At 52.4% G+C, this 25,551-nt stretch overlaps 13 protein-coding genes across 13 annotated transcripts; 9 read left to right on the top strand and 4 right to left on the bottom strand.

Moving 5' to 3' along the window:
* Positions 1-809: 809 nt before the first annotated feature.
* On the top strand, positions 810-2,676 carry Z517_12490 (uncharacterized protein; the record flags this gene model as incomplete). Its single annotated transcript, XM_013422434.1, has 6 exons — positions 810-1,097; positions 1,147-1,269; positions 1,323-1,514; positions 1,563-2,372; positions 2,432-2,504; positions 2,558-2,676. 6 exons carry the CDS (start codon positions 810-812, stop codon positions 2,674-2,676), a joined length of 1,605 nt encoding a protein of 534 aa, XP_013277888.1.
* Positions 2,677-3,238: 562 nt separating this feature from the next.
* Z517_12489 (uncharacterized protein) lies at positions 3,239-4,878 on the top strand (the record flags this gene model as incomplete). The annotated part of the gene is made up of 3 exons (XM_013422433.1): positions 3,239-3,290; positions 3,341-3,963; positions 4,048-4,878. The coding sequence occupies 3 exons, from the start codon at positions 3,239-3,241 to the stop codon at positions 4,876-4,878; spliced, it is 1,506 nt and encodes a 501-aa protein (XP_013277887.1).
* A 921-nt stretch (positions 4,879-5,799) lies between these two features.
* On the top strand, positions 5,800-7,668 carry Z517_12488 (uncharacterized protein; the record flags this gene model as incomplete). Its single annotated transcript, XM_013422432.1, has 1 exon — positions 5,800-7,668. One exon carries the CDS (start codon positions 5,800-5,802, stop codon positions 7,666-7,668), a length of 1,869 nt encoding a protein of 622 aa, XP_013277886.1.
* A 388-nt stretch (positions 7,669-8,056) lies between these two features.
* Positions 8,057-8,500, top strand: Z517_12487 (uncharacterized protein; the record flags this gene model as incomplete). Its single annotated transcript, XM_013422431.1, has 1 exon — positions 8,057-8,500. The coding sequence occupies one exon, from the start codon at positions 8,057-8,059 to the stop codon at positions 8,498-8,500; it is 444 nt and encodes a 147-aa protein (XP_013277885.1).
* Positions 8,501-8,908: 408 nt separating this feature from the next.
* Z517_12486 (chaperone DnaK) lies at positions 8,909-11,021 on the bottom strand (the record flags this gene model as incomplete). The annotated part of the gene is made up of 2 exons (XM_013422430.1): positions 8,909-10,595; positions 10,654-11,021. 2 exons carry the CDS (start codon positions 11,019-11,021, stop codon positions 8,909-8,911), a joined length of 2,055 nt encoding a protein of 684 aa, XP_013277884.1.
* A 967-nt stretch (positions 11,022-11,988) lies between these two features.
* Positions 11,989-12,834, top strand: Z517_12485 (uncharacterized protein; the record flags this gene model as incomplete). The annotated part of the gene is made up of 1 exon (XM_013422429.1): positions 11,989-12,834. One exon carries the CDS (start codon positions 11,989-11,991, stop codon positions 12,832-12,834), a length of 846 nt encoding a protein of 281 aa, XP_013277883.1.
* Positions 12,835-13,055: 221 nt separating this feature from the next.
* Positions 13,056-14,014, bottom strand: Z517_12484 (uncharacterized protein; the record flags this gene model as incomplete). Its single annotated transcript, XM_013422428.1, has 2 exons — positions 13,056-13,700; positions 13,820-14,014. The coding sequence occupies 2 exons, from the start codon at positions 14,012-14,014 to the stop codon at positions 13,056-13,058; spliced, it is 840 nt and encodes a 279-aa protein (XP_013277882.1).
* A 453-nt stretch (positions 14,015-14,467) lies between these two features.
* Positions 14,468-16,432, bottom strand: Z517_12483 (uncharacterized protein; the record flags this gene model as incomplete). The annotated part of the gene is made up of 1 exon (XM_013422427.1): positions 14,468-16,432. The coding sequence occupies one exon, from the start codon at positions 16,430-16,432 to the stop codon at positions 14,468-14,470; it is 1,965 nt and encodes a 654-aa protein (XP_013277881.1).
* A 1,112-nt stretch (positions 16,433-17,544) lies between these two features.
* Z517_12482 (translation elongation factor Tu) lies at positions 17,545-20,125 on the top strand (the record flags this gene model as incomplete). Its single annotated transcript, XM_013422426.1, has 5 exons — positions 17,545-17,797; positions 17,848-17,898; positions 17,965-18,630; positions 18,685-18,861; positions 18,912-20,125. 5 exons carry the CDS (start codon positions 17,545-17,547, stop codon positions 20,123-20,125), a joined length of 2,361 nt encoding a protein of 786 aa, XP_013277880.1.
* Positions 20,126-20,942: 817 nt separating this feature from the next.
* On the top strand, positions 20,943-22,304 carry Z517_12481 (uncharacterized protein; the record flags this gene model as incomplete). The annotated part of the gene is made up of 2 exons (XM_013422425.1): positions 20,943-21,521; positions 21,576-22,304. The coding sequence occupies 2 exons, from the start codon at positions 20,943-20,945 to the stop codon at positions 22,302-22,304; spliced, it is 1,308 nt and encodes a 435-aa protein (XP_013277879.1).
* A 547-nt stretch (positions 22,305-22,851) lies between these two features.
* Positions 22,852-23,316, top strand: Z517_12480 (uncharacterized protein; the record flags this gene model as incomplete). The annotated part of the gene is made up of 1 exon (XM_013422424.1): positions 22,852-23,316. The coding sequence occupies one exon, from the start codon at positions 22,852-22,854 to the stop codon at positions 23,314-23,316; it is 465 nt and encodes a 154-aa protein (XP_013277878.1).
* Positions 23,317-23,383: 67 nt separating this feature from the next.
* On the bottom strand, positions 23,384-24,025 carry Z517_12479 (uncharacterized protein; the record flags this gene model as incomplete). The annotated part of the gene is made up of 1 exon (XM_013422423.1): positions 23,384-24,025. The coding sequence occupies one exon, from the start codon at positions 24,023-24,025 to the stop codon at positions 23,384-23,386; it is 642 nt and encodes a 213-aa protein (XP_013277877.1).
* A 30-nt stretch (positions 24,026-24,055) lies between these two features.
* On the top strand, positions 24,056-25,298 carry Z517_12478 (uncharacterized protein; the record flags this gene model as incomplete). Its single annotated transcript, XM_013422422.1, has 5 exons — positions 24,056-24,083; positions 24,174-24,233; positions 24,309-24,389; positions 24,451-24,584; positions 24,660-25,298. The coding sequence occupies 5 exons, from the start codon at positions 24,056-24,058 to the stop codon at positions 25,296-25,298; spliced, it is 942 nt and encodes a 313-aa protein (XP_013277876.1).
* Positions 25,299-25,551: the final 253 nt, after the last annotated feature.

Here is a 25,551-nt window from a genome sequence, read left to right as displayed (position 1 = left end):
GGATGTACCACATGGTAGACCGTGAAACAGGGTTCTGTACTGACGCAGAACGGGAACTGGTGAGGGAATATAGTTGACCACCATTGGGGTTGCGATATGCACGTCACCGCCACCGCAGGGACACGCGCGGTCTAGCAGTACACATGTTCCCAGGCTGGCCGCGATAGGGGAATCATACGCTTGCCTTGGCTGGTTTCCACAATGATTTGGACAGGGAGATGTTGATATCGGATTCTTGGGGACCTCACCTCGCTTTCGCAACGTCCATGGCTTTCGCTCCGTGTGTACTAGGTACATAAAGGCTGCCGGCCAGGTTCAAAGCCAGTGGTGAACTCTCCTGCCTGTCCAGACTTTCTTGCGGAGGCCAGTTTCCGGGGATCGTCCGAATCCTTCTCTGCGCTATCATGTCTGATTGGTGCTGGGTTGGGGCGACAGTTAAGAAGAGGCCGCTCCACCCCAGATCGTAGCCCGAAACAAGCTTCGCGGAATTCCGTGTGATTGACCAGTCTCTATGTGCCGGCGGAAGATATCATCCCGTTCCATCAACACCCAAAGGACTTGGACATGCTACCAGAAGGCGCTAAGAGCCTAGACAAGCAAACACTTGATACTGTGAAGGCATGTCCCTTACCTGATCTGACGAACCTCCAAAGCCAGCTAAGTTTCCGTGCCTCTGTTCGAGCTTCCCCGCTTTGTGGTTGATTTCGGCCAAACCAGAGGGAGAAGATAGATAAAGCAGTACACCCTTGGCTGATGTTGAGTCCTCGACCTTCTGGTAATTATTTCTCGAGTACCTGACCAACGCTGCAATGGGCGAGCATTGGAGTGACTTGGTGGCGAAGAAACGCGCTGCTGAAGCCAAAGCCATACCCGCAGAATGGCGACTGGCTCCTAGCATCCTAGAATCTGTCAATGCCGACTCTGATATCAGCGTCCTTGAAGTTCCCGCAACTTGTGGCCTTCTCACCCCCAAGGAGCTCGAGATCACCGAAAAGTATGACGCTGTCGATCTGATAGCCAAGATGGCCGCCAAAGAGCTTTCCGCGGTCGAAGTCACTCAAGCCTTCTGCAAAAGAGCTGCTGTCGCTCACCAAGTGGTCAGTACCAAGTGTGTATGTTGAGCTGCGCGATTGCTAAGAGACCAAGACGAACTGCTTGACAGAGATTTTCTTCGATAAGGCTCTCGAAAGAGCCAAGTATCTCGACGATTATCTGAACAGAGAAGGTAAGCCAATGGGGCCATTACATGGGATGCCAATCAGTCTGAAGGTATGGTCCGAAATTTCCCCAGTAGGTTCATTGCTCAATGTCGTGGTCCATAGGATTCCTTCAACCTGAAGGGCACATATTCGACAATCGGTTACGTCTCGTTCATCAAACGACCAGCAGCGGACTTTAACTCACCTTTGGTTGATATCCTTCTTCAGAATGGCGCCGTGCTTTATGTCAAGACCAACCTACCACAGACATTAATGACGGCCGACTCTGAGAACAACGTCTTTGGTCGGGTGCTGGTAAGAGTCATGATTTAGGGTCACAAACACTTGGCTTATCTGCTCCAGAATCCTCACAAGCTGAAGCTCACTGCCGGGGGAAGCAGTGGAGGGGAAGGTGCCCTTGTTGGTATACGCGGCTCAATCCTGGGTGTCGGAACAGACATTGGAGGATCCATCCGAATCCCTGCCTTGTGTTGCGGAACATACGGCTTCAAGCCGTCGGTTGATCGCATTCCTTTTGGTGGCCAGACAAATCCGGTGCTCGATGGCTGGACCGGCATAATGCCAGCAGCAGGACCGTTGGCCACGACAGCCCGCGACTTGCGACTGTTTCTGGAGACCGTCATCAACTCGAAGCCGTGGAACTTGGACTATACCGCTCTTGCTATGCCGTGGCATCCCGTTGAAGAAAGAAAGACTCTAACGATTGGTGTCATCCTCGAGTGTCCCACATGGCTTGTCCAGCCACCAATCCTGCGAGCATTGAAGACAGCGGCTGACAAGCTAAAGCAAGCTGGTCACAACATTGTAATGCTGGAAAACTTCCCATCGTTCAAAGAAGCCACAGAGCTATCCTGGAGTTTCTTCGACATCGATAACGAGTGTACCGGATTCAAACATATCGAAGCCTCGGGCGAGCCATGGGTTACCTCTGTCAAGGACTTGTACACGCCACCACCTGAAGGCCGCCGCGACAAGACTCTGGGTGATTTACTGGACATGAATGAGAAGCGTCTCAAGTTCCGAGCTGACTGGTTGAAACTCTTTGTGGCGAACAAGTTGGATGTTATTGTGGCCCCGGGATCGCATAAGACCGCCGTACCTCATGACACCTTCAGGTATCCGCCGTATACAGTCATGTGGAATCTACTTGCGGTAAGTGAAAAGATCGGCAGTATGCCGGCACAGAATATTTGGCTGATAATCTCGAGCAGTACCCTGCCTGCATTATCCCGTATCTCAAAGCGGACAAGAATTTGGACCTTCCCGATCCAAGAATTCCAGACTGTAGGTGGCCACTGAAGCACGTATTGTGAAGTCTTTAGTCTGACAGATGGCAGATCTTCCAGAGGCTGTGCACAACGCGCCTTGTCACATTCAGGCCATCGCTAGATCTGAGCACGACGAAGAGCTAATGTCTGCCGTGGAGCTGATATCCGCCGCCCTAGGCATCTCGTAGAAGTGAGGGCTCAGAGTCTGTGTAGATGGTGGTGAAGCCGTATTGTGGCTTGAAAGGCACATTCGTATCGAAGGTAGTGTCAAGGTATAAACCTCTGACGAAGTATCTTTGTTCAGTAATCACGGTTTCTTCTTGTACCTGTCGACATCCAGCCACGGGTTCTGAGAACAATCCTCTCGCAATCAGGCCAAGAGAGTTTTCAGGCTTTTGCGTGCAACAAACCAACCTTTCCGCAGCTGGGCGAACAAATTCCGCTCCTCCCTGGCCTACCGTGCCAGCAACACCTGAGGGACTAGGTTTGTCGCTTGCCACCGATAGGCCAATCTCTCAATGCGGGGAGAAAGCCCACATGGGGCCTAGAATTTTGACTGATTAGACCTCCGTGCCATCCATTGATAAGGACTGAAGATGTCGACTTCAGTTGCTTAGGATGTGCCAAACCTAAACTCTTCCCCGTAGAGGCTTCCTCCATCGCCTTTCAATGGATATCTCAGGCATATTGAGCCGTCCACCATGAAATATTGACATGCATCGAAGCCGCGCAAGTGCTTTTTCTGGTGGTATGGCACGTCAATCCAATGCCACGCTGCGGACCAAGACTGGATGTTTGACCTGTGAGTGCAGTCGTATCTGGTGGAGCCAACTGTAGCTAACAGGACTTTAGGCCGCACGCGACGGAAGAAATGCAACGAAGTAAGGCCCAAGTGTGAAAAATGCATTAAATCCAACCGAGTGTGTACTTGGCCTGCCGAAGACGAGTTGTTCGACCGGCGACATAGGCGAACTTCGAGGTCTCCCGCATCATCGTCGCCGGCTGAGTCGCCAAAAAGCATCACGGTTGTAAGGCGCCTTTCGAGCAGCAGCAAAGACAGCGTAGGCACTGATGCATCGCCATTCTTTGTTTGTCGCGAGATCTCTTTCAACTCTGACCTTTTCAATTCGCCCATGCTCAAATCCGACCTTGAAGTTGCTTGTTGTCGCCACTTTCTCGATGGGTTCCTCCCACTACTCATACTGTCCAATACGCATCCAGGCTTCCAGTCCCAGCTGATTCCGGAGATTGTGGGAATGCTTCTGCAATTTGAGGGCATGAAAGACGTTGCGCTGGCTTGTGGTGCGTCACGAATGCATCTTCTCACCGGAAGTGCGCAAATGCATGAGGCCGGACTCAGATACTATGCTCGTGCCGTGTCTGAGGTCAATCGCTCTCTCAGCACCATCGACTGGGGTCGAGATGATTTCAATGACGCCCTGCTAGTGGCCATCATCCATTTATACATCCACGGGGTGAGTTTTCCCTCGTGCATTCGAAAGCGGTCAAAAAAGCTCTGCAGATGACGGAGTCAACTAATCAAGGCTTTGTGCGAACAGGTCTTCGATATTGGGACCAACAAAGACATCGGCAAGCATGTCAGGGGAGCAATCCAGCTCATGAAACTCCGATGGACGCATTCGCGAAGACCTCCTATGCCACGCCCGATTCATCGTATCATTTGGGAAAGCATCCTTTATCAAGTCTTTCGCCGGACGGTCAATCGGCCATTTGCCGTAGACTTTCAGCCCGACTTTGAATTCTGCGCACGGGCACAAGAGACGCTGCAGTCCTTGACATTTCCGGACGCCTCACCTGCCGACAATAGCCCCGTGATAGGTTTCCCTTTGGCGCTCCAAAAGTTGATTATTGAGATTGTCCAAGTCTGCAAAAGCCCAACGAAAGCCGAGCCTGAATTACTAGATGTCCTCGGGCGTGAAATGTCATTTTGGGAGAAGACAATCCTAGAAGAGGGTCATTGCGTCAAGGAATGCGACTCGTGGTCAGTGGGAACAGCTGCCGAACGAGCCCGTATCTTCCACCAACACTCGACCAGCTTGCACATTCTCGCGGCCTCCCTCCTCCTGGACTGGGTATCCAGAGCACATGAGGTGTCGGAGACTACATCTCCGCTTCCACCAGTGGTCTATACATGGCAGGTTCGGAGGGGCCTGGAGATCTTGCAGTGTCCACAAGCCAATGAAGAGTGGTCGAGGTGTTACCTTGGATCGTGGCCAACCTTGATATTTGGCTATGCTGTTGACAAGCCCGAGGACATCGCACTCATCCGACGTGACTTAAGGCAACGGTTCCACCAGCTGTATTCAGGGGAGGAGTTGCTTTTCCTGGAGGAGCTGGAGTCAGTCTGGCGTACGCGGGGGGTTTCGTGAATGGAGGAGTTAAGACGAAAACGTTTATCTTGCAGACTGACATGACAGGAGCTTTAACCCGTCATATTTTGATCGGAGTTTTGGGTTGATGTACCTCGTACTCTCTGTTTTGGCGGGAAATTGATGGTGGATGGAACGCGACTGGCGGCGCGCAGACGCCGGGCGCAGGCAAAGGCCCGATGGGCATCAGGGCGCAGTTTGCGCATTTCACCTGTATCACTCGTAACTACTCGGTACACGGCAATCAAATAAACTCCCTAGTATCATCACCACCACCGTCACTACCAACCTACTCACCCAGTTCAGCATTCATTACCTGCCTACCTAGGCACCTAGGCTTGCAAACGATCACCTGGCATCGGTCGCCGCTTTGACGGCCAAGCAGTGTTATTACAGAGGCGCCTCGGCAGGCCTCGAAATTGTCCTCCGAGATGCCACAAACAGGGCCCGTCACCCACCCTCCATTCTCCATCGTCCTTTGACCCGCCGAGCTGTTGAATCTGATTTGGCTTTCTACCACCCGAACGACCCTTATTCCTCTTAATCACTCGTCCCTCCATGTGCCTGAGCCAATGGAATCTCGTAACCTTCCTCGCCGCTTGATGAAGATGCCCAGGTGTTGTAGCGGCCAAAGATCGAAATGCATGCTGACAGTTGTTGCCTTAGTAAACCTTCCAGTCCTGTACGATTCTCTCCAAGATGATACAACCTGAGCTCGTCATAGCTGTTGAGATTGCCATATGTTTGTCAGATTCCCAGTCGGTTTCGAAACCGATGTCTATTCTGGTACAAGCGGAAAGCATCGACGGACGCAGCAATATAAAGGAGACATTGGGAAGGTTGATGCTCCTGGTTCCTTAGCACTCTAACCTCCAGTCAAGGCTCAGCTCCCCAACTTGAATGGTTAACCAGAAAAAGAAAATGTCGTTCTTCGAAGCTGCCTCCTGGCACGAGGGAGAAGTTGCGATTCATAAACGAACTCGTATCAGCGGTTATGACAATCCCACATCACCATTCCTCACGCCTCGGGCGGCGAGCATGATTCAGCGGTACCCCATGATGGCAATAGGGACATTGGATGATCAAGACAGACCCTGGTGCACAGTCTGGGGCTCCGATCATCTGCCAATCGCGCAGCCAGTAGCTCAGAGCGTTCTGGGCGTCCGCACGACGGTCGACGCGAGTTTCGACCCCGTGATCCAAGCCATTTACAATGGTAAAGATGACGGGGAAGTGATCCGAGAGGAAGGCAAAACGAGGCTGATGTCCGGGCTAAGTATTCACCTGGAAGAGCGAGGAAGAGTCAAGATGGCTGGCCAAGTCATTGCTGGTGCTCTCACTGCGAACGAACCCGTTGCGCCTATCAGCGTGTCCGACGACGATGCGCTCCTAGGCAAATCAGGCGAAGTACAGCTTGTCGTCAAGATCGATCAAAGCCTCGGAAATTGTCCCAAATATCTCAATAAGAAGCACATCGTTGCTACCGAACCCAAACCGAGATTATTGTCTTCGTCACCACATCTCACTCAAAAAGCTATCGATTTAGTGCATAAAGCTGACTTGTTCTTTATCGCCTCGGCGCACAAGCACGAGGACATGGACTGTAATCATCGTGGCGGCCCTCCAGGTTTCATTCGTGTGCAGCAACCCGCCAGTCTAGACGAAGGCAGCATCATTGTTTGGCCCGAATACAGTGGGAACAACCTCTACCAAACACTTGGTAATCTGGAAAGCACCCCTCACGCTGGCCTAGTCATTCCTGACTTCGAGTCTGGCGATGTTCTTTATGTAACTGGGGATACTGAGACCCTTGTCGGGGACGCAGCGAGCAAAGTCATTGCCAAAAGCAATCTTGCTGTAAGCCTGAAAGTAACCGGAGCACGCCTTGTTGAAAAGGGGTTGCCTTTCCGTGGCAAGCTGATGGAGGATGCGTCCCAAGGCCGCTCACCATATAACCCCCGTGTGCGATACCTGACCTCGGAGAAAACAGATGCGTTTGGGAAGACCGCTGGTGACGCACCTCCGACGACGGCAAAGCTCATCAAGAAAACTAAGATCACTCCTACCATCACCAGATATCGTTTCGCACTGGCTGATCCTGGTGCTTTTGGGCCCTGGAAACCGGGTCAATACGTCGCAATGGACGTGGCAGCCGAGCTGGACATGGGATATTCACACATGCGAGACGACGACCCGACCAGTCTGAATGACGATTATATTCGGACTTTTACTGTCTCATCTATCCCGAACTCTCTTGGACTGCATGGGGAGGAATTCGAGGTCACAGTGCGCGCCGTCGGCCACGTCACCAAATGGCTTGAGTGGCAGCGCGAGGGCATGTGTGAGATTGGCATCCGAGGCTTTGGCGGAGAATTCGCTTTCGAACCCAGTTCCAGGAATGTGTTCATAGCTGCCGGGATTGGCATTACGCCTTTGCTGGGACAGATGGACAGCCTGGATCTCAACAAACTAAAGGTCATATGGAGCGTGGGGATCCGTGATGTCGCATTACCGCTAGACGTCCTCAGCCAGTTTCCCAGTTTGAAAGACTCACTAACAATCTGCCTCACTGGTGACGAGTCACTGTTGGATGAGAAGAATAAGGCACAGCTACAGAACCTGATCGATGCCGGGGTGAAGGTTCTCAGGAGGAGATTGACAAAAGAGGACTTGGTAGTCTTGGAATCGGAAGTTGATAATTGGTATCTATGCACGGCGCCAGCGATGAGAAAGATTGTGCAAGAGTGGATGCCGGGAACGACAATCATCTACGAGAATTTCGACTACTGAGGCGACAGAGGGTTCGTTGCGGTCAGGGAGGATTGAGGTTTCTTGTTCACACATCTCATGTACGACAGTAATGGCAGGAGATAGGAAATAGATCACCATATTAGTTTCTTGGTTGCTTGAGGCCTTTAGTAATTCACATTTGTTGCAACATTTCTCCACCTCGTTGCGTGTTGACCCTTTTTGAGCGTTTCGATACGTCTCACCCTTTCTCCTGGATATCTCTCCTACAAGTAAGGACATGGCCGGCAAGCAACGGTTCATAGCTTTCCAATTGCGCCTCCAACCATTCAAATCAGCAGACCGAGTCTTTCAGCACCATTACAGTTACAGATCGAGACTGATCTACTCACCATCGAGGCCCGTCTTCCCGCCCTGTCGCCGACGCAACATGTCAAGCCAAACGGCCACCACTACCACTACTGCCCAGAACGCAGACGACAAGACGATCTACAAACTGACATTCTACTCGCCGCCGGAAACCACGCAGGCGTGTCTATCGGCCGTGTGGGCCACGGGGGCGGGGACGTGGCCCAACACCCCCACAACCGTGGATAGTCAGAGCCAGGGCCTGAGCGACGCCAGCGAGAACAACGACGAGCCAGCGAAATACACCGACACGGCCTTCATCAGCCGCGGTACGGGGCAATTCAAGCCGTCAGCGGCGGCGAACCCGCACATCGGCAGACCAGGGCAGGTCGAGTACGTCGAAGAAGACCGAGTCGAGGTGGTGGTTGTCGGCACGCAGCGGTGCAAAGACGCCGTACGCGAGCTGAGGAAGGCACATCCGTACGAAGTTGTCGCCTTGTTCGTGGCCAAGTGCGAGGATTTTTGAGTTCCATCTCTGGTCTCTGGTAGCTAAGGGCTAGAGACAGACAAGAAACAAGAGCCTACGACAGCCATGTGGTATATGGGCATTGTTATGGAGCATGGCAGAAATCTCGGGGGCTTGGAATAATTCGCTCGACATGCACAACAAAGTCTTGACGAGGACAAGGAAACGCAAACAGAAGCCGTAATCACTCAGTTTCTTTTCTGGAAGAGAATTTCCCTTTTGATTTCTTGTGGTATCTAGTTTTCACAACTTTGCCGTCCGGCATACAAGCAGAAAACGAGAAAAAGACCAACGCCCTTTTGCATGTCCGACCTGTTTCTTCCCTAGGCCGAGCACATCTAGATGCTTGTAATCAAGTCCTCAATTCATAACGCTGGTACAAAATTCATGCCAACCCCCCCGACCTACTCACAGCTCGTCGTGTCCCGAGGGCTCGTCATCATCATCTCCATAGTCTGGCATGCCTCCTGCGCCAGCATATAGTTTGCTGCTAATAGGATATGCGACTTGAGACAGCTTCTCGAATTGCTCCTCGAAGTCGTCCTTGTCTGCGGAATCGGCGTTGTCACTGAGCCAGTCTTGCGTCTCCTTGATCGCGTCTAGAAGAGTTTCTTTGTCTTCATCATCGATCTTGCCACCAAGCCCGTCTTCGTCGTGGACTTGGTTCTTCAGTGAAGAGGCATAGTTCTCCAGCTTATTGCGGGCGTCAATCTTGTCCTTGACAGCACGGTCGGCTTCGGCGAACTCTTCGGCCTCTGCGACCATTCGGTCGATTTCCTCTTGCGTGAGGCGTCCCTTGTCGTTCGTGATGGTGATCGACTCTGACTTGCCAGTGCCTTTGTCACCAGCTGAAACCTTGAGGATACCGTTTGCGTCGAGTTCGAAGGAGACTTCAATCTGAGGGACACCACGAGGGGCAGGAGGAATACCGGTAAGTTCAAATTTGCCCAGAAGGTTGTTGTCCTTGGTCATTGCTCGTTCGCCTTCGAAAACCTGGATAAGCACTACAGGCTGGTTGTCCGCTGCTGTAGAGAAGATCTGAGATTTCTTGGTCGGTACGAGGGTGTTTCGGGGAATGAGTTTGGTCATGACACCGCCGGTAGTTTCAATGCCGAGAGTAAGGGGATTGACATCCATCAGAATGAGATCTTCGGTGCCGGTCTCCCCAGAAAGGACACCACCTTGAACGGCTGCACCATATGCTACAGCTTCGTCTGGGTTGATACCCTTGCTTGCCTTCTTGCCACCGAAGAATTCCTCGATCATGGATTGGACCTTGGGGATACGAGTAGATCCACCAATGAGAACGATGTCGTCGACCTCGGATTTCTTGACCTTGGCGTCTTTCAAGACCTGTTCGACGGGCTTGAGTGTCTTCTTGAACAAGTCCATGTTCAACTCCTCGAATTTGGCTCGGGTCAAGGTCTCAGAGAAGTCCTTGCCGTTGTGGAAAGCTTCGATTTCAATTCGAGTAGACATTTGGGAGGACAGAGTTCGCTTGGCCCGCTCGACTTCGCGCTTCAGCTTGCCCATGGTCTTCAGATCCTTGCGGATATCAACATCGTTCTCCTTGTTGAACTTCTTCACAAAGTAATCGATCACTCGCTGGTCGAAATCTTCACCACCGAGATGAGTGTCACCGGCGGTGGCCAAGACCTCGAAAACGCCGTCTTCAATTGAGAGAAGGGAAACGTCGAAAGTGCCACCACCAAGATCGTAGACAATGATCTGGCTCTCCTTGCCCTTCTTGTCAAGGCCATAGGCGATGGCTGCGGCAGTCGGCTCGTTAACCACACGCAGGACAGTCAATCCGGCGATAGTACCAGCATCCTTGGTAGCTTGTCGCTGAGCGTCGTTGAAGTATGCCGGGACTGTGACGACCGCGTGGGTAACTTTCTTGCCCAAGTATGCCTCTGCAACTTCCTTCATCTTGCCCAGAACCATGGCGGAGATTTCTTCGGGTGTGAAGGTCTTTGGTTTGCCGCCAACCTCGACATTGACCACAGGCTTGCCATCTTTGTTGGCTACCTTGAAGGGGAAGTGTTTCAGATCTCGCTGAACGTCCTTGTCCTCGAATTTACGGCCGATCAAACGCCTGAGAAACCATGTTAGTAAAGTCAAGGTACAAGAAAACAAATCGGAAAGATACTCACTTAATGTCAAAAATCGTTCTGGTGGGATTCGAAGCATATTGATTCTTTGCCGCGTCTCCCACTAACCGCTCTTCATCGGTGAATGCCACGTATGAAGGCGTTATCCGATTTCCCTGGTCGTTCACAATGATCTCGACCTTGCCGTTCTGCATCACACCGACGCAGGAGTATGTTGTACCCAGATCGATACCAATGACGGTGCCATAGTTGCTATCTGAGTCATTCACTGGGGTTTGATCTTGGGCATTTACTCTGCCGATCAAAGCCAAAGGACAGACAAAGATGAGGAGGAGGTAGAAGAGAGTTGTCCACTGTAAAGTAGCGGAAGAGGATCTGTGTGGTCGACGCTGGACGTTACCGGACGCCATCTTGTCGGTAGGGAGAGGGAAAAAGAGAGAAGCAAAGGAAAAGAAGAATGATATGTTGTTGTTAGAGTGAGAAAGGTCAAGGAGGATTGGGGTGAGCGGTGGAGGGAAATATTTATTCTAGGGTCGCAGTTATCGATACGCTGTCCTTTTCCACCATCTTCACTGGCGGAAGCTCAGCCCAGGGCAAGGACACTTTGTTTCGCCGCAGTCTCTTCTCCACAGGCGGCCCCATCACTAACTATTACTACTAAAATGTACTTGCCCCAGCCTTGGCGGTTAAAGGGCGGCTTTTGGACACGCTGTTTTGCCCCTGAATCACTGCCAGCCTGGCCTCTATTCTGTTCTTTGCACATCCAACATGTACCATCCCTTTCCACGCCTCGAGGACATCGTAAAATTTGCTTCTATTTTATCCCCCCAAGCCAGCCACCATGACTCAGAGAACGACACCTTTGGCGCGCAACTAGCGCCACACGGTACAAAGTGCGCACAAGAGCATTCTCTGCTAATATCCCTTGCCACAGCATCAAGCATGAGGTACCTTGCATTGGTCTCCGAGTTTGTTAAATGCGTGTTTGAACGTCATATATCTCTGCTATCCTCGTTATCTTTTCTCGTCCATCATACCTTTCGCCAAGGTGATAGAAACTTCATCTCGCGATATACCACCTACGATCAAACTCACCCTTCGTGCCTCAGCATCTTTGCGCTATGCTCTTAAAATTGAAGGGAGAGCTGTTTATGTAAGCATTCAAGCCCAAACGAACAGTACGTCATTCTTTGGTACGTTGCCCCGCATCGCATTGGCATTTATTGATTAACAACTTTTTGATACTGCCCTGTGAATATTGTGGTAGTACATGGCATGAATCCAACTCGACTGTTCTGCTTTAACCGTGGCTGTCTTCCCATTTCATTTCGCAGTCCCTCTCTAAGCCTAGCCAAAATACTCATTTCCCACCGCGACATGGGCTCCGTGGACACCTCACTGCACCCCCATACATCAGGTCGTGCTGCCCGCTTCGCAGAGGCACATTCCTCCCCAAATCCATTGATCCTTTACGGCGGCTGGTTCTGCCCCTTCGTTCAGCGCAGCTGGATCACTTTGCATGAGAAGAACATTCCGCACCAATACTTCGAGATTAACCCGTACCGCAAAGACCCTGAATTCCTCAAACTAAACCCGCGTGGTTTGGTCCCGACTCTCGCCGTGCCTCTCGACAAAGAGGGCAAGGACCAAAAGCCCTTGTATGAGTCTCTTGTGATCTGCGAGTACTTGGACGAAGTATACAACGACCCTTCTAAGAACGGACCTGATCTGTTGCCGAGAGATGACGCTTATTTGCGTGCAAAATGCCGGATTTGGATCGATCACATTTCAACCAGGATTATTCCCGCCTTCTACCGTTTCATGCAGCATTCCGAGTCGAAATCGTATAGTCTTGATGAAGCACGGGCGGAATTCCTCAACCACATCAAGACTTTCGTCCAGGCATGTGATTCGCAGGGACCATTCTTCTTGGGTGAGAGATTTAGTCTGGTGGACATTGTGCTCGCGCCTTGGCTGTGCAGAATGTTTCTGTTTGATGTGTACAAGGGCGGGGTTGGTGTGCCCGAGGAAGGGAAGGGTGGCGATGATGAACAGGTATGGGGTCGATGGAGGAGATGGGCAAAAGCAGTGGGAGAAACGGAGAGCGTGTTGGATACCTTGAGTGAAAGGGAACAATACATCGAGGCGTACAGGAGGTATGCGGAAGACACCACACAAAGCGAGGTTGCAAAGGCCACGAGGTCTGGAAGAGGACTACCATAGACATGAGGAAAAGGGTAGGAATTATCGACGTGAATGGTTCATGGCTTTTCCTCATCCCAGACTTCTAACTCAGGAATGTGTTTCTTACCCGTTCTCATGCGCTAGAGACGACCTTTTCGTATGCAAGCGTGGCGCAACTCCTCCCCAGTTCCGTTCATATGCCGCTTAAAAGCCCACCTCGAGATCGCTCACAATGTCAAGACCACCCACCCCGGTCTGGTCTACCTCTTACCCTCGCCTCTTAGATCGCCACCAAGCCCGTAACCTCTAATCTTCTCCCACTCGACTTTCTGCCGCGTGACGGGCAACTGCCGCCGCAACGCCTTGAAGCTCGTCTCATTCATGCCCACGATCGTCCTGTTCACCTCTTCCTGGTACTGTTTCTCGATTGCGGCAATCTTCCTCACCACGCTGTCACCACTGCCTCCGCCGTCGACGGACACGTTGGCAAAATCCTTCTTGGTTGACATGGCGACGTTGCCGTCTTCATAGTAGTGCACATCAACCCGGATGCTGCCGGACAGGGTGTTGGAGGAAGGGTTGTAGAGGACGGCGGTCCTCCAGCGGCCGCTGAGGAAGTTCTTGGGGGAGGCTTTCAGGGAGGATATCAGAATCGCGACCTGCGAGTCGTCGGGTGTGGCGCAGACGGTGAACGCAGACGGCGAGGACGTCGGCGGGTAGTGTTCTGCAAAGTGGCTGGACAGGTGTTTCGAGATGGATGAGACGAGGTCGCTGTGTTTTGTGTCATGGGTGTAGGATTGAGGGGATGACGCCTTGGAGGTCGTGTGGTCGAACGAGAAGGACGTTGAGGATTGCGCGTCGTAGTATTGCCCTGACGAGAGCTTGTTGTAGGATGATATTAGAACCTATAAAACCGCCCCGGCTTGTGGTCAGCTTGGTCATCGAGGCAATGGAGGGTTGTCTCCCAGGCAGTTCAATATTTCTCCTGTGCTGGGGATGGAAGAAGGTCATAAGTATCTCGTACATAATCGCTCGCCCCAGGGAGCTTCACAGCCACCATCTGTTCTTCATTGTACTTTTCGAATGCAGGCTTCAGCTTTGAGATCAGCGTCGGGTCGTTGTCGGAAGTGAGGGACTTGATGTCCTTGATCACATCTTGGAGTTCTCCAGAGGGCGCACCCTCAATGAATGACGAGGTGATGTTTACAGTCGAGCCCATAGCCGGTGGAATGAATTGAAGTTGTAAGATATGGTCCGCGTCAACAGGGTTTTGCGCTGCGTTCGTAACAGATGGTATAGGCTGGTGGTGGAGGGGTGCAGCTTGTAAGGGTCGTGCCGTTGCGGGCAGAAACTCGGTGTGTCAGACGCCGACAGGAAATCTTTAGATGCGGAGCCTCCAGGCAGGGCTAGCCGATTATTAGAGAACAGAAGCTACGGGGTTTGAATTTTGAGGTTTGTAAGGTGATAATATGTTGTTGCTTCGAGTGAAGCAAGGAACAAGGCATGAACGGCAATTGAACTCGAGTATCATGATACATTGTCCAGAGATGAAAAGCAACCACCACGTCCTGGTCCAGTCCATGCCATGTCACGTCGGTCCCCCCCCAGACGCCTCGCTAGCCACAGATCAATTTGTAAAAAAAAAAAGATGAAAGAGACAAAGAGAGGAGGTCTAGTCAATGCTCATGCTCATTATGCCTTCATTCGTCTCGGTCATACCTTGCAACCCAATTTTCTTTGTCCCATTATGACTGCTGCCGCTGTTACTGCGATCGCCATGGCCATGTCCGGAGCCCTTGGGTGGCAGTTTAGACCATGCCTTGTCGCTTGTCAACACGGGGCTTTGCGACAAGATAGGGCTGCTTTGGACGCTCATGCCAGGCGACACAGCTCTGCGTTTGGTGTATGATGGATCGAAATCCTCTTCGCGGCGTCGCTTGTTGTTGACCCTTCGGGCGACATCCCCCGCGGTAGGCGGGAGAGAGGCCAAGGGAGTGGTCGACCTGGATCTAGATCGGTTGAAATGCTTCAGGGCAGGGTTGTCGACGATTGAGGAGCTAGGAGTATCCATCATATCATCACTGATGGCGGAGGAACTTTCGCGGGGTCGTAAAGATGGTGGAGGGGTTCGGTAGCGGTCGTCGAATCCATTCCAAAACCCTATTCCTGCGGAGTTCCTCTCGGCCTGTCGACTGAAGCTATCAGGAGGGAGTAGACCTTTGTTGTCCATCATCATGTCTTCTATCGATTCCTCTATCGGCTCTGCTGCAAAGTTGTTGTTCTGATGGGCAGGGATCGATGGCGACCTGGGCTGTGGAGCGGTCGGCTCATTTTCGTGTACCTGGCGAATGACTTCTGCCTCGCGTCGCGCTTCACTCTCGATCGGGGCGGCTTCTTCCAACAGCTGTGCACGAATTCGAGCAAAGCCTTTTGTCTTAGGGAGTAGATTGCCTCTACGCGTGACAGCTCGGCGAATGACCTTTCTTGGGTCGTCGCCATTTGCGCCATCCATGTCTGACAGAGATTGGCCGCCAGTCGTTCTCACGGTGTTGTTGTCTTCGCTGTCTGACAGATGTAGGTCGTTGGTACCCAGACTTAGACTTTCACGCCGAGACTGGACTTGTTGTCTGGTTAGACCAGTCCCAAAGTAACTGCCGCCCCCATTCTCAACACTTTTCAAAACGCCGGGTGACAATGGCCCCGGTGACGGCTTGGAACTGTTCATGCTCACGCTGCTAGAGCTATGTTGACTCTTGCCCTTCCGCGTACGAGCTCTCCTAAAACTCAACAGATTGGGCTGAAAACTCATAAGACTGGCTTGTGCCGGCGACGGTTGATTGCCCATCCATTCCATTCCGGGGCTATTCACCCAGCCTGGCATCGGCCCCGGGTTCAACCTTGATGCCGCAGGTGTATTCAAAATGGCTTCATCCACATCACGATCGATGGCCATGTCGTCCGAAGAGGTGTCAGAATCAGAATCAGAATCCGAGCCCATCATATTGACGGAACTGACAGAGCTGGACAAGTTTGTTCTGTCATTTGACAAGGACCACAAAGCATTCGACTGATTGCTCGGTGAGTCAAGCACGGTATTTCCGAGACTTCTCCTCTGGGGTATTTGTATTCCTCTTCCTGTGATGGGCGATGCATCCGGAGACGCTTCTGCCAGCGTAGAATGGTGTAAATTCGTACATGCTCTTGTATAATCGAGTCCTCGCGATCTCCTCGGAAGCATGGACGAGGGTGATCCATAGACATAGGACGAGTCTAGTTTTGGCGATAGCGGGATTCGTGGTATCGTGGGACCTGTGCTTGCTCCAGCGGCGTCTTTAAGCGGCATATGGAGAGATAGACCTCGAGTATGCATCGGAGGACGAGAGGGTGTTGTGGGAGTTGTAATAGCCGAGTCATCCTTGGATATTCGTCGCAAAGGTTCTCGAAAGGCTGGCGATGGAGATAGAACGGGCTTAGGAGCGTCTGAGAGAGACCGTGGTTTTGGGGAGCCCCTGGTGGAGGTTCTGGAGGATCGTGGCGTGCGTTCGCCTTCGCTCTGTTCAATCTGTTGTGTGAGGTTCGACTTGGTTGGGGAGAGGCCCAGCCCAATTGGAGCCGGATGGATGCTGGCAGAAGACATTGCTAAAAGCTAGACGCGCTATCGAACCATGACGGTGATGTCGAGATGAAGCATGTCGCGTATATCAATGGCGATTTCACATTTTCAACAGATGAGCGCGGAGAAGTCGAGACAAGAATTCAATGATGCACCTTCGTCGGATGCTGACCTTGGTCGCTTGTAATCGAAGACTGTGCTTGACCACGAGTTTACCTCACCTCGAGATCGCGTGGGAGACAGGAACAGGGTTTCGAGGGCGCACCTTCGCAGCTGAGCCCGAAATAGGATTATGGGCGTGCCGCTCTATTCTGTTGAACCCCGCTCTTCCCAGACACTGAGCCACTGACCCATCAGGGGCGCCACGAGCGCTCAGGGCACGCTGAAGACGGCCTTACTACTCGGAGCAGCTCTTAGAGGGAGGAGTACTTGGTACAAGTGGGTATAGAAGCAGCCTCTACTCGGTAACGAGCGTGCACCGATTTTGGACCCTCACATGCTCCTTGTTTGGGGCACCATTGGGTAGATCGGCCTGCGCCTTTGAGTTTCCCCTTCGTCAATGGGTGCCCTTGAGTCCTTCTAATGCTCCATTCCTAGTCAATAACATGAAAAAGTAAATACGACAGACTCTACTCTCATATCCTAAAGGGAGGGCAGTATACATAGGCCAGGTCAATAGAAACCTATCTGCCTATTTAAAGCGGCACGACATATGATGTTTAAGTAGTTTCGGTTACAGTGTTTCACCACCTTGCCGCTCTTAGCATTGACTCAGATAGCCCCTCTCTATGGTTTGGGGCCTACTCACGACGTCGCAATTCCTCTCTCGAGCCTACACGGTTATTTAACACGACCAAGTTCACCTGAAATCTTCCCTTTTACACTGAAATAGAGTTGGAACGGAAAAGACAGGAAATACTCACATGACGAAAACCCTCGCACGACATCATTGAACTCTAGCCCTGGCGCCCTGGTTGATCGATCAATCCCTTGTCAGTTAATAATCTCCACCACACGACTAACTCGGATATCTGGCCACAGATTTCCATTCACTACCTCAAAGACCAACCCGCGGTGTCGACCTCATGCTCTCATCTCCATAATAAACCTTCCCGCCTGTTCCGTCAGTCATCATTATGTCGAACCGTCGAGTAAAGTCTTTGGCGTTGGATGAAGACGACTATGATGATTTCGAGGACTATGAAGACCAGTATGGAGATGATGGCGGCGACAACGAGCTTTCTGCGGAGGACAAGGAACAGATGCAGCAGGGTACCAGAAAAGTGCGTGCAGCTCTAGGGCCAGGATGTCCCATCACAGACAACGACATCCAGGAGGCACTGTGGCATTATTATTATGACGTTGAAAAATCCGTCACGTATCTGAAAAGTGAGAGATTTTGCGCACTGCTCAAACTTGTGGAAAACTCACCCCCATAGACAAACAGAAGCCTCCCGTTGCCCCAAAGAAGCAGACGCCGGGTTCAAAGAGTAAGCTTGCTCTTCTTTGCCTCTCGCCTACGTCGCTTTCACGTCGTGGTGGTCATGATAGCTTAGGACCACACCATCTCGAAAAGGATACTGATAAGCACGAAGATCCTGCCGGCTTCTTCACTTGCTCTAACTCGTTCTCTGTGACGGATTTCTTCAAAGACTGCCCATGGTTGCACGTTCCTGAACACCGAAGGGCAGAGATCATAATCACACCGCTCTATCCCCGCGGTCGCCTGCTGGGTGGTACTTCAAATACTGGCAAGATGTCTAAACTAGCGGCACTTGCCGCGAAGCGCAGGCAGAAAGAAAGTGAGAAACTTGACGCTCAGAGCATGGCCGATACTGGATCTCAGCAGGATTACCTTTCTAGCTTGAATAAACTTCGGATCAGTCAGTCGACCAAAGCAATGTCTGAAGCAAGCGATGCGTCGGACTCCTCGCCAACATACCCTCGGCTTCAGTCACCAAAAATGGATCACAGGAATGACCAGAGCATCCAAGCAGAAAACAAGCAGACAACTTCAGAAGGGACATCAGATGTCTCGCTTGCGGTCAACCAGCATCTCCGCGCCGGACCCTCGGCTTTTGCCAGCATCATGACCAGCCGTGACGCTGATACACGTCACCCATCATCAAGCGACTTTTTCTCCGTTGGTGCAAATGCTAAATCTTTCAACTTTGCAGAACCGAGTCCGGACGACATTGTGACCAAGGCACAGACTGCAAAAGGTCGGGGATGAGGCCAATAGAAATGAAAAGGGGCTAACCTCCTCGTTGTTGCAGCCGCCACGTCGGCCGCTTCCAAAGCCAAGGATACGAATCGAGCAAAATCAGCTGTGACCGGAGGCATACGCGAACTGTCCATCCAAGATACTCCTAAGATCAAGAGCAAGAATATCGATGTGCTCGCAGAATATCGACGAAGTCACCGGAAAAATGCGGCAAACTTCGTAGTTATCGGTAAGCAGTTCCTCGATGACTACTTTGTAAGAATACACTGACTGCCCAAGGCCATGTCGATGCAGGCAAAAGTACTCTTATGGGTAGGCTGCTGTTTGACCTGAAAGCAGTCGATCAAAGAACCCTGGACAAGTATCGACAAGAAGCGGAGCGTATTGGTAAGGGCTCATTTGCCTTTGCATGGGTTTTAGATCAGGGGTCAGAAGAAAGAGCCAGAGGCGTGACCATCGACATAGCCACCAATAAGTTCGAGACCGAAAAGACTTGCTTCACTATCCTGGACGCCCCGGGCCACCGAGATTTCGTGCCGAATATGATTGCAGGAGCTAGTCAGGCCGATTTTGCAGTCCTCGTCATCGACGCCTCCACGGGAAATTTCGAGTCTGGGTTGAGGGGACAGACCAAAGAACACGCTCTCCTGGTCAGGTCCATTGGTGTCCAGCGAATCATAGTTGCCGTGAACAAGATGGATGTCGCGGGATGGTCTGAAGAACGGTTCAATGAAATTCGTCTACAGATGACGGCCTTCTTGAGCAGCGCGGGTTTTCAGCCAAAGAACGTGACATTCGTCCCTTGCTCTGGCCTCGAAGGTGAAAACATTCTGGTTAGAGCTTCGGATCCGAGGTCGTCATGGTATACCGGGACAACGTTGGTTGAAGAGCTAGACAAGGCGGAGCCATCGACCCACGCCTTGGACAAACCCTTGCGGATGACTATCAACGACGTCTTTCGAGGTGGCGTGCAGAATCCCCTGTCTGTGTCAGGTCGACTGGAGGCGGGCACCATCCAGATCGGTGAACAAGTGGTCATCATGCCAAGTGGTGAAAATGCCCAGATTAGGAACTTGGAGGTCGACGAGGAACCCCAGGAGTGGGCAGTGGCAGGACAAAACGTGGTCCTCAATCTGTCCGACATAGACCCCATACACCTGAAATCAGGAGACGTCCTCTGCAGCCCCCTGTCGCCGATCCGGAACATTTCCGAATTCAAAGCGAAGATACTTGCATTCGATCACCTCACCCCGATGAGCGTCGACGTGCACAAGGGACGCTTACACGTGCCTGGTCGAATCAGTCAGCTCGTCGGTGTCCTGGACAAAGCATCGGGCACAATAACGAAAAAGAAGCCCAAAATCGTCCAACCGGGAAGTGTTGTGCGAGTGGTTGTACGCCTAGACCAAGTGGTGCCCTTGGAACCGCCTTCAAGGATCGTGCTCCGAGCAAATGGCGAAACTGTGGGGGCGGGCCTAATCGAATACGAGTAATCGATGCAATCCACCCACGAGGCTGTTCCCAGATACCACGTCGCTAACAAAGGGAGTCAATTTTGGCTCGTTCTGAAGGTTCTCGCTCAAGATTGAGGGCGCTACTAAGCGTCCCGGTCCCACAAAGTTTACGAGCACTCGGTGCTACAAAGGAGAGTACTTACCCTCTGGGGTTCCCCTCTTCCTATTCCGTCATGTTCGGGGCCAAAAGTCGTTGGCGTATAGGATACAGTGCCGAAATCTCTGGCCTAGCGCAAATCTGAAACCGAACATTGAAATTCGTGGGAGAAACATCATCCTTCACGCCCCGCTCTTAAGAGCCTCGTTATTCGCCCGAGAGCACTTGCGTGGACGGAGCAGAGGCTGAGCGTCCCTGGCAGTACGGTCGTCGATACCAGGGTCGATACCAGGGTCATCGTGGTCTGAGACGTTCGGTGGGCAGGGGGGCTGATATGATTCTTCCTTCATTTTACCGTGGTACATGTGCTTCAGTGTGGCATGTCTCTGTCAAAGGAGATGGAGGAGCGTCCTTGAGTACAAAATGGCCCTTCTCGCCCTCTTTCTGTGGTATTTTTGTCTTCCACAAGCACTTTGTTCTTCTCATAACCGGCACTCAAAGAGGCCTTTCCTTCGTTTTTTCTTAAGCGGCGCAGTGCGCACGTCCATTCGTTCTCAATCTATCCAGTCATTCGTTTTCGCTGCCCAGACTCTCGATACGAGTTTCGATAACCGAAAGTTTGAAATCTGCTGCTGCTGCTACAGATACTGTCTCGAGTTACTCGTCCAGCCTTGTTAACCCAAACTCTTTTCCAACGACATGGCTGCAGCATTTATCCTTTCAGGGTTGGCCCTGGTGGGCATGGCTCAGGCCCATATTGCGGCATTTGCGAAGGGCATGTACTGCGAGAACGGCACAGACCCTGCCAACCCGAATCCCAACTCTAATGCCCCCGTCTCGCCATTGTACAACCTTACTCAGGAACAATGGTGGTTCCAACACGATCGAGGATGTGATGCTGTCCCTCCGCCTCCTGGAGTGTTTCTCGAGCTACCTGCCGGCGGCTCCTTCGACGTCGAGCTGGCCGACAACCAAGCCTTTACAACTCTGTCCTGGGGTGGTTCAAAGACTTCCGAATGGCCAGATGGGGGCGATCACCCAGAGGACTGGAACGGTGGCGGTATCGGCGAGGGCTGTATCCAAGACGGAGGTTACATGCACGTTCAGAACCAGAGCATGGCCCAAGGCACTGCCTTTGCTATTGCCTACGAGAGTGATCTGACCGCCATCACGATGGAGGATCTGGTTGTGTTTTCTGTTCTTGAGCACACTCCCTGGAAACGAGCAGCAACCTACCAGGTTCCAGCGGCAATGCCTGCATGCCCTGAAGGCGGATGCGTGAGTTCTCTTTGCATCGTATCAGCATGAGTGCGGCTAACAAATTCTTTTCAGACTTGTGCCTGGCTTTGGGTGCCTCATGGATGTGGACAGCCCAATATCTATATGCAAGGCTTCAAGTGCATGGTCACTGGTGCCACATCCACAACTCCCCTCGCAAAGGCCAAACCACCCGTCATGTGCGATACCGATCCTTCCGAATGCGCCCCAGGAGCAAAGCAAATGATCGTGTGGAACCAGCTGACAGGAAACAACGTTGTGACGAAACTCTCACAAACGCCGGCTTACAATGCACGTAACGGGTTCAAGCCAGGTCCACAGGATGACATCTTCGAGGGCGGTGCCTCTGCACCTGAAGGACCAACATCATCCTCGACGACTGCCTCCAGTTCTGCCTCAAGTTCTGCTTCCAGTACAATCTTCATCTCGGCTACCGCCCCTACAGAAACACATGTTCAATCCATCTCGTCGACAACTAGCGCAGCTGGCACCTGGGGCTCTGAATCTCGACCGGTAGTCCTGCCCACCTCGAGCTTCTTCTCCCTACCATCCGCGTCGACCACCTTGGCGACAGTTGTGAAGGCAGCCTCAACGACAACCAACGCTGCCTCCGCGCCCACCCCTGTTGCACCTCTGTCCTCCCATACCATTGGCTGGGGCGGTCCTTCTGGGGGAAGCCCGGAAACGGTTACTGTTTCCGTGACCGTGACTGTTTCCGCTGGCGACTCAATGCCTACTGGCTTGAAGCACTTCAAGGGGTGCTGGGTCGAGGACGATGAGTAGAAGGACAGGAGGAACTTCGTCATCCCGAGCAGCGACCACTGTTGGAAGAAACGGGAGTATTGCCCTTTGGGTCACCACGGTCACTAAGAGCTTGAGCTCTTGACCTTTGTATTTGTATTCATATCATATCTAGCAATTTTCTCGCATACTCCCAAGAAGGAGAAACAGACACAATTTCTCTCGATCCGTTTCGTTTCTTTACATCGATGGTATGGCTCGCTCCCTGCTCGATGGCGCTGACATGACCACAACAGCTCCAACGCAACATCGGCTTCTCCAATGCTGGCCGAAACAGAGTTGGGAATCTGCCCCAGCTCTGGGATATCAGATTTTGTTGATGAAGACCTGGCAAGGTACTAAAAAGGGCGCTCTCTGATCTCATACGGCCTCCTGCGGCCCGCCATGGCCAACATTCCATTCCACGACTTGGTGGTCTGTGCTCATCACAACGCGGCACCAGGGATGAAACTTCATGGACACTGCTCAAGATTCAATCCTCACCATGTCTGTTCCTTATCGTTGTCGTTGACTGAGCTTCCTTTCAAAGATGCCTCCGCTCCACTCCTTTCTCATATTTGCCGGCGTTCTATTTCGCATTGCATATGGTTACGTTGATTTCGGCTCCTTGACTCTCCCTGTTGAACCCCTCTACCAACCGACTCCGCGACCGAACCAATTGCTGGGTGACTATGATCTCCGCCACGAGATTCTTCCGTCGATGATTACAGCTGTCGCGCCTTCAGTGACGGTCGGTGCCAACGGCACCCACCAGACCATGTATAGCCTCCATTACCATCACTACTTCATCAAGACCCGGCAGGGCAGAGGAGTGTTCGACAAGCGAGGAGTCTTTTCTGACGACCCGCCCATTGCAACATGCACTCCCTGTGGAGGTGAAAGCGTCTCCTCTACTCCCACCGGCACAACTACATCGACATTGCCATGCACAACCCACACATATCATGTGAGTCTGTTTCCGGTCATTCATCCTTATCCCGACTGCAGAGACTGACGAGGCCTTCTCAGGGCGTCTTTAATCTGCCTCCACAGACGACAACTGCGTCCTGTTACGACACAGACTATAGCGGCGTATTCCAACCCAGTACCTCGTCATCGAGCGGCCTGCCGTGTTGTTTCACGATCCCTGCCTCTTGTCGGACCAACAGCACAATGAGCAGAACCACCAGCACATCGTTCATGGCGTCGACTGGAGTATTTAGATCGACAACCACGTCGACCACAACAGCACTCAGCTCCACAACTATGACTTCCAGATCTTCCCTCCTCACACCAAGCAGTACGAGCGGAACCTCCTCTCGATCCCAAGGGCCGATACTCAACAGCGGAAGCACATCTACATCTGTAGGAACCACCGTCACCGTCATCAGCGGGACGACCGTGATCGTCTCAACGACATCCACCTTGACGCCGAGGTTGACACCCACCACCAGCTCCGCTGCGGCCTCCAGCCAGCCGTATACTTCTACGTCACTGTCAAGTTCCTCAACCCGCACCACCAGCTTGTCAATCATTGTCATTTCAAGCACGACAATCGCAATAACAAACTCTGGCGACGCCACTGTTTCTTCGACAGGGGGAAGTGGGACATCCACATCATTGTCATCATCATCATCGTCCTCGTTATCTACATTAACCATCATCACAGGCACTGCGTCGAGCTCGTCGTCCACTTCTTCGACGTCGTCGTCGACCTCAGTCATCATAACCACCGTGCCCAACACCATCATAGGATGCGGCGAAGCTTCTGGCAGTGGGATCGTTAGTATGTGTGCTTTTCTTTTGGGATTTTCCTCTTACGGTCTAATCAGATTGGATCGAAACAGTTCAACTAACTTTGGAAAAACACAGTGGGGACAGGCACGGTGTATCTAGGAGGCACGCCGATTGTCACCTCAGGGACCGCCACTGGTACGTACATCGAGGTTTCAAAGGTTGCAAGTTTCTGACTAACTGTCTCTCTCTGTCCCTCTCTCTCCGATCCAGGCTTTGCAAGCAACGTCTCTGGCTGTGGCACCATCATCGCCACGTCAGGCACGTTTAGCGGATCCGCCGAAATCACAGGCTGTATGTGTATACTCTGTCGATAGTGGCTCGGCATCACCAGGCTGACTCGTGCGCCGCACAGGTGGTTCCGGCTCCGGCTCCGGCACATTGACCGGCACAGGGACCGTTTGGCCAGCATTTGGAGGAGGACTGATCTCGTTGGTCACATCGGGCACGGTCACGGGCAGTGGCAACTTCAGCGGTTGCGGGATCTTGGTACGTCTCACACTAGTGTCATATATTTGAAAAGGTCCTTCGAACGCTGATTCTGTGGTCATTTCTTGCTTGCAGACCGGCTCCGGCACCTTCGTGGCGACGACGGGCTCTCCCGTGATAGTCTCGCCCTCGACCACGCCCACGCCGACTTCCCGACCCATCAGGACCGTCAGCGTGTATCTTTCCTACTGCCCAGACGACGCCGGGGGCACAAACGGCATGCTCCGCCTCGCCGGTGCTGACTCGTCCAACGTTACGAGAGGGGACGGCGCGGGCGACGGCATGACCTATTCCAACACCACGTCACGCTATTCCTCCCCGTCGAGCTCGAACTCGAGCTTTCCCCTAGGTAATTCCACCGACGCCAACCCGCTGTGCCAGACGTGCCCCAACTCCGTCGGCATCTGCTGCCCCCCGACCGTGTACTGCTCGGCCGACGACGGCAAATGCCCGCTCTACGCGCTGGAGAACTCGGGCAACACCATCAACGGCTATCTGATCGCGCAGGTCATGAACAGCTCGGCACCAGTGGCTGGACGAAGAAAGGTCCGGGCGCTGGAGAAGAAGCACCACGTCGGACAAGATGACGGTCTAGACGCGTCAGCGACTCTCCCAGGTTTCGGTGGCAAGGACCTCTTGGATTTGGAGGCCGGAGTGGAGAGGCAGTTGCAGAGACATCCAGAGAAGAAGAGGGCGCATAAGAAGCAGTTTTAGGGGGAAAACCCTGTTGGAAAGGGAAGCGGGCCGTATTTCTTCGGCCTCGTTTGGATCTTTGGTTGTCATTGCTGTAATACCTTTTGTCCTTCTTCTCTGCCTCTACATAACATTCGCAGCCATCAGATTTGATACACTAGGCCTTGTTATGCTGTACGGTACAAGTGAAAAGAGGAGTACCAGGGGCATGTTCTGACTGTGTTGTGTCCAGCTGACCTTATAGCTGTTTGATGGACCCATTAGATGCGGACAA

The sequence above is a fragment of the Fonsecaea pedrosoi genome (genome assembly GCF_000835455.1).
Source record: "Fonsecaea pedrosoi CBS 271.37 unplaced genomic scaffold supercont1.10, whole genome shotgun sequence".
Taxonomy (NCBI): Eukaryota; Fungi; Ascomycota; class Eurotiomycetes; order Chaetothyriales; family Herpotrichiellaceae; genus Fonsecaea; species Fonsecaea pedrosoi.
Note: the sequence above shows the minus strand (reverse complement) of the source record. Positions and strands in the feature narration are given on the sequence as shown.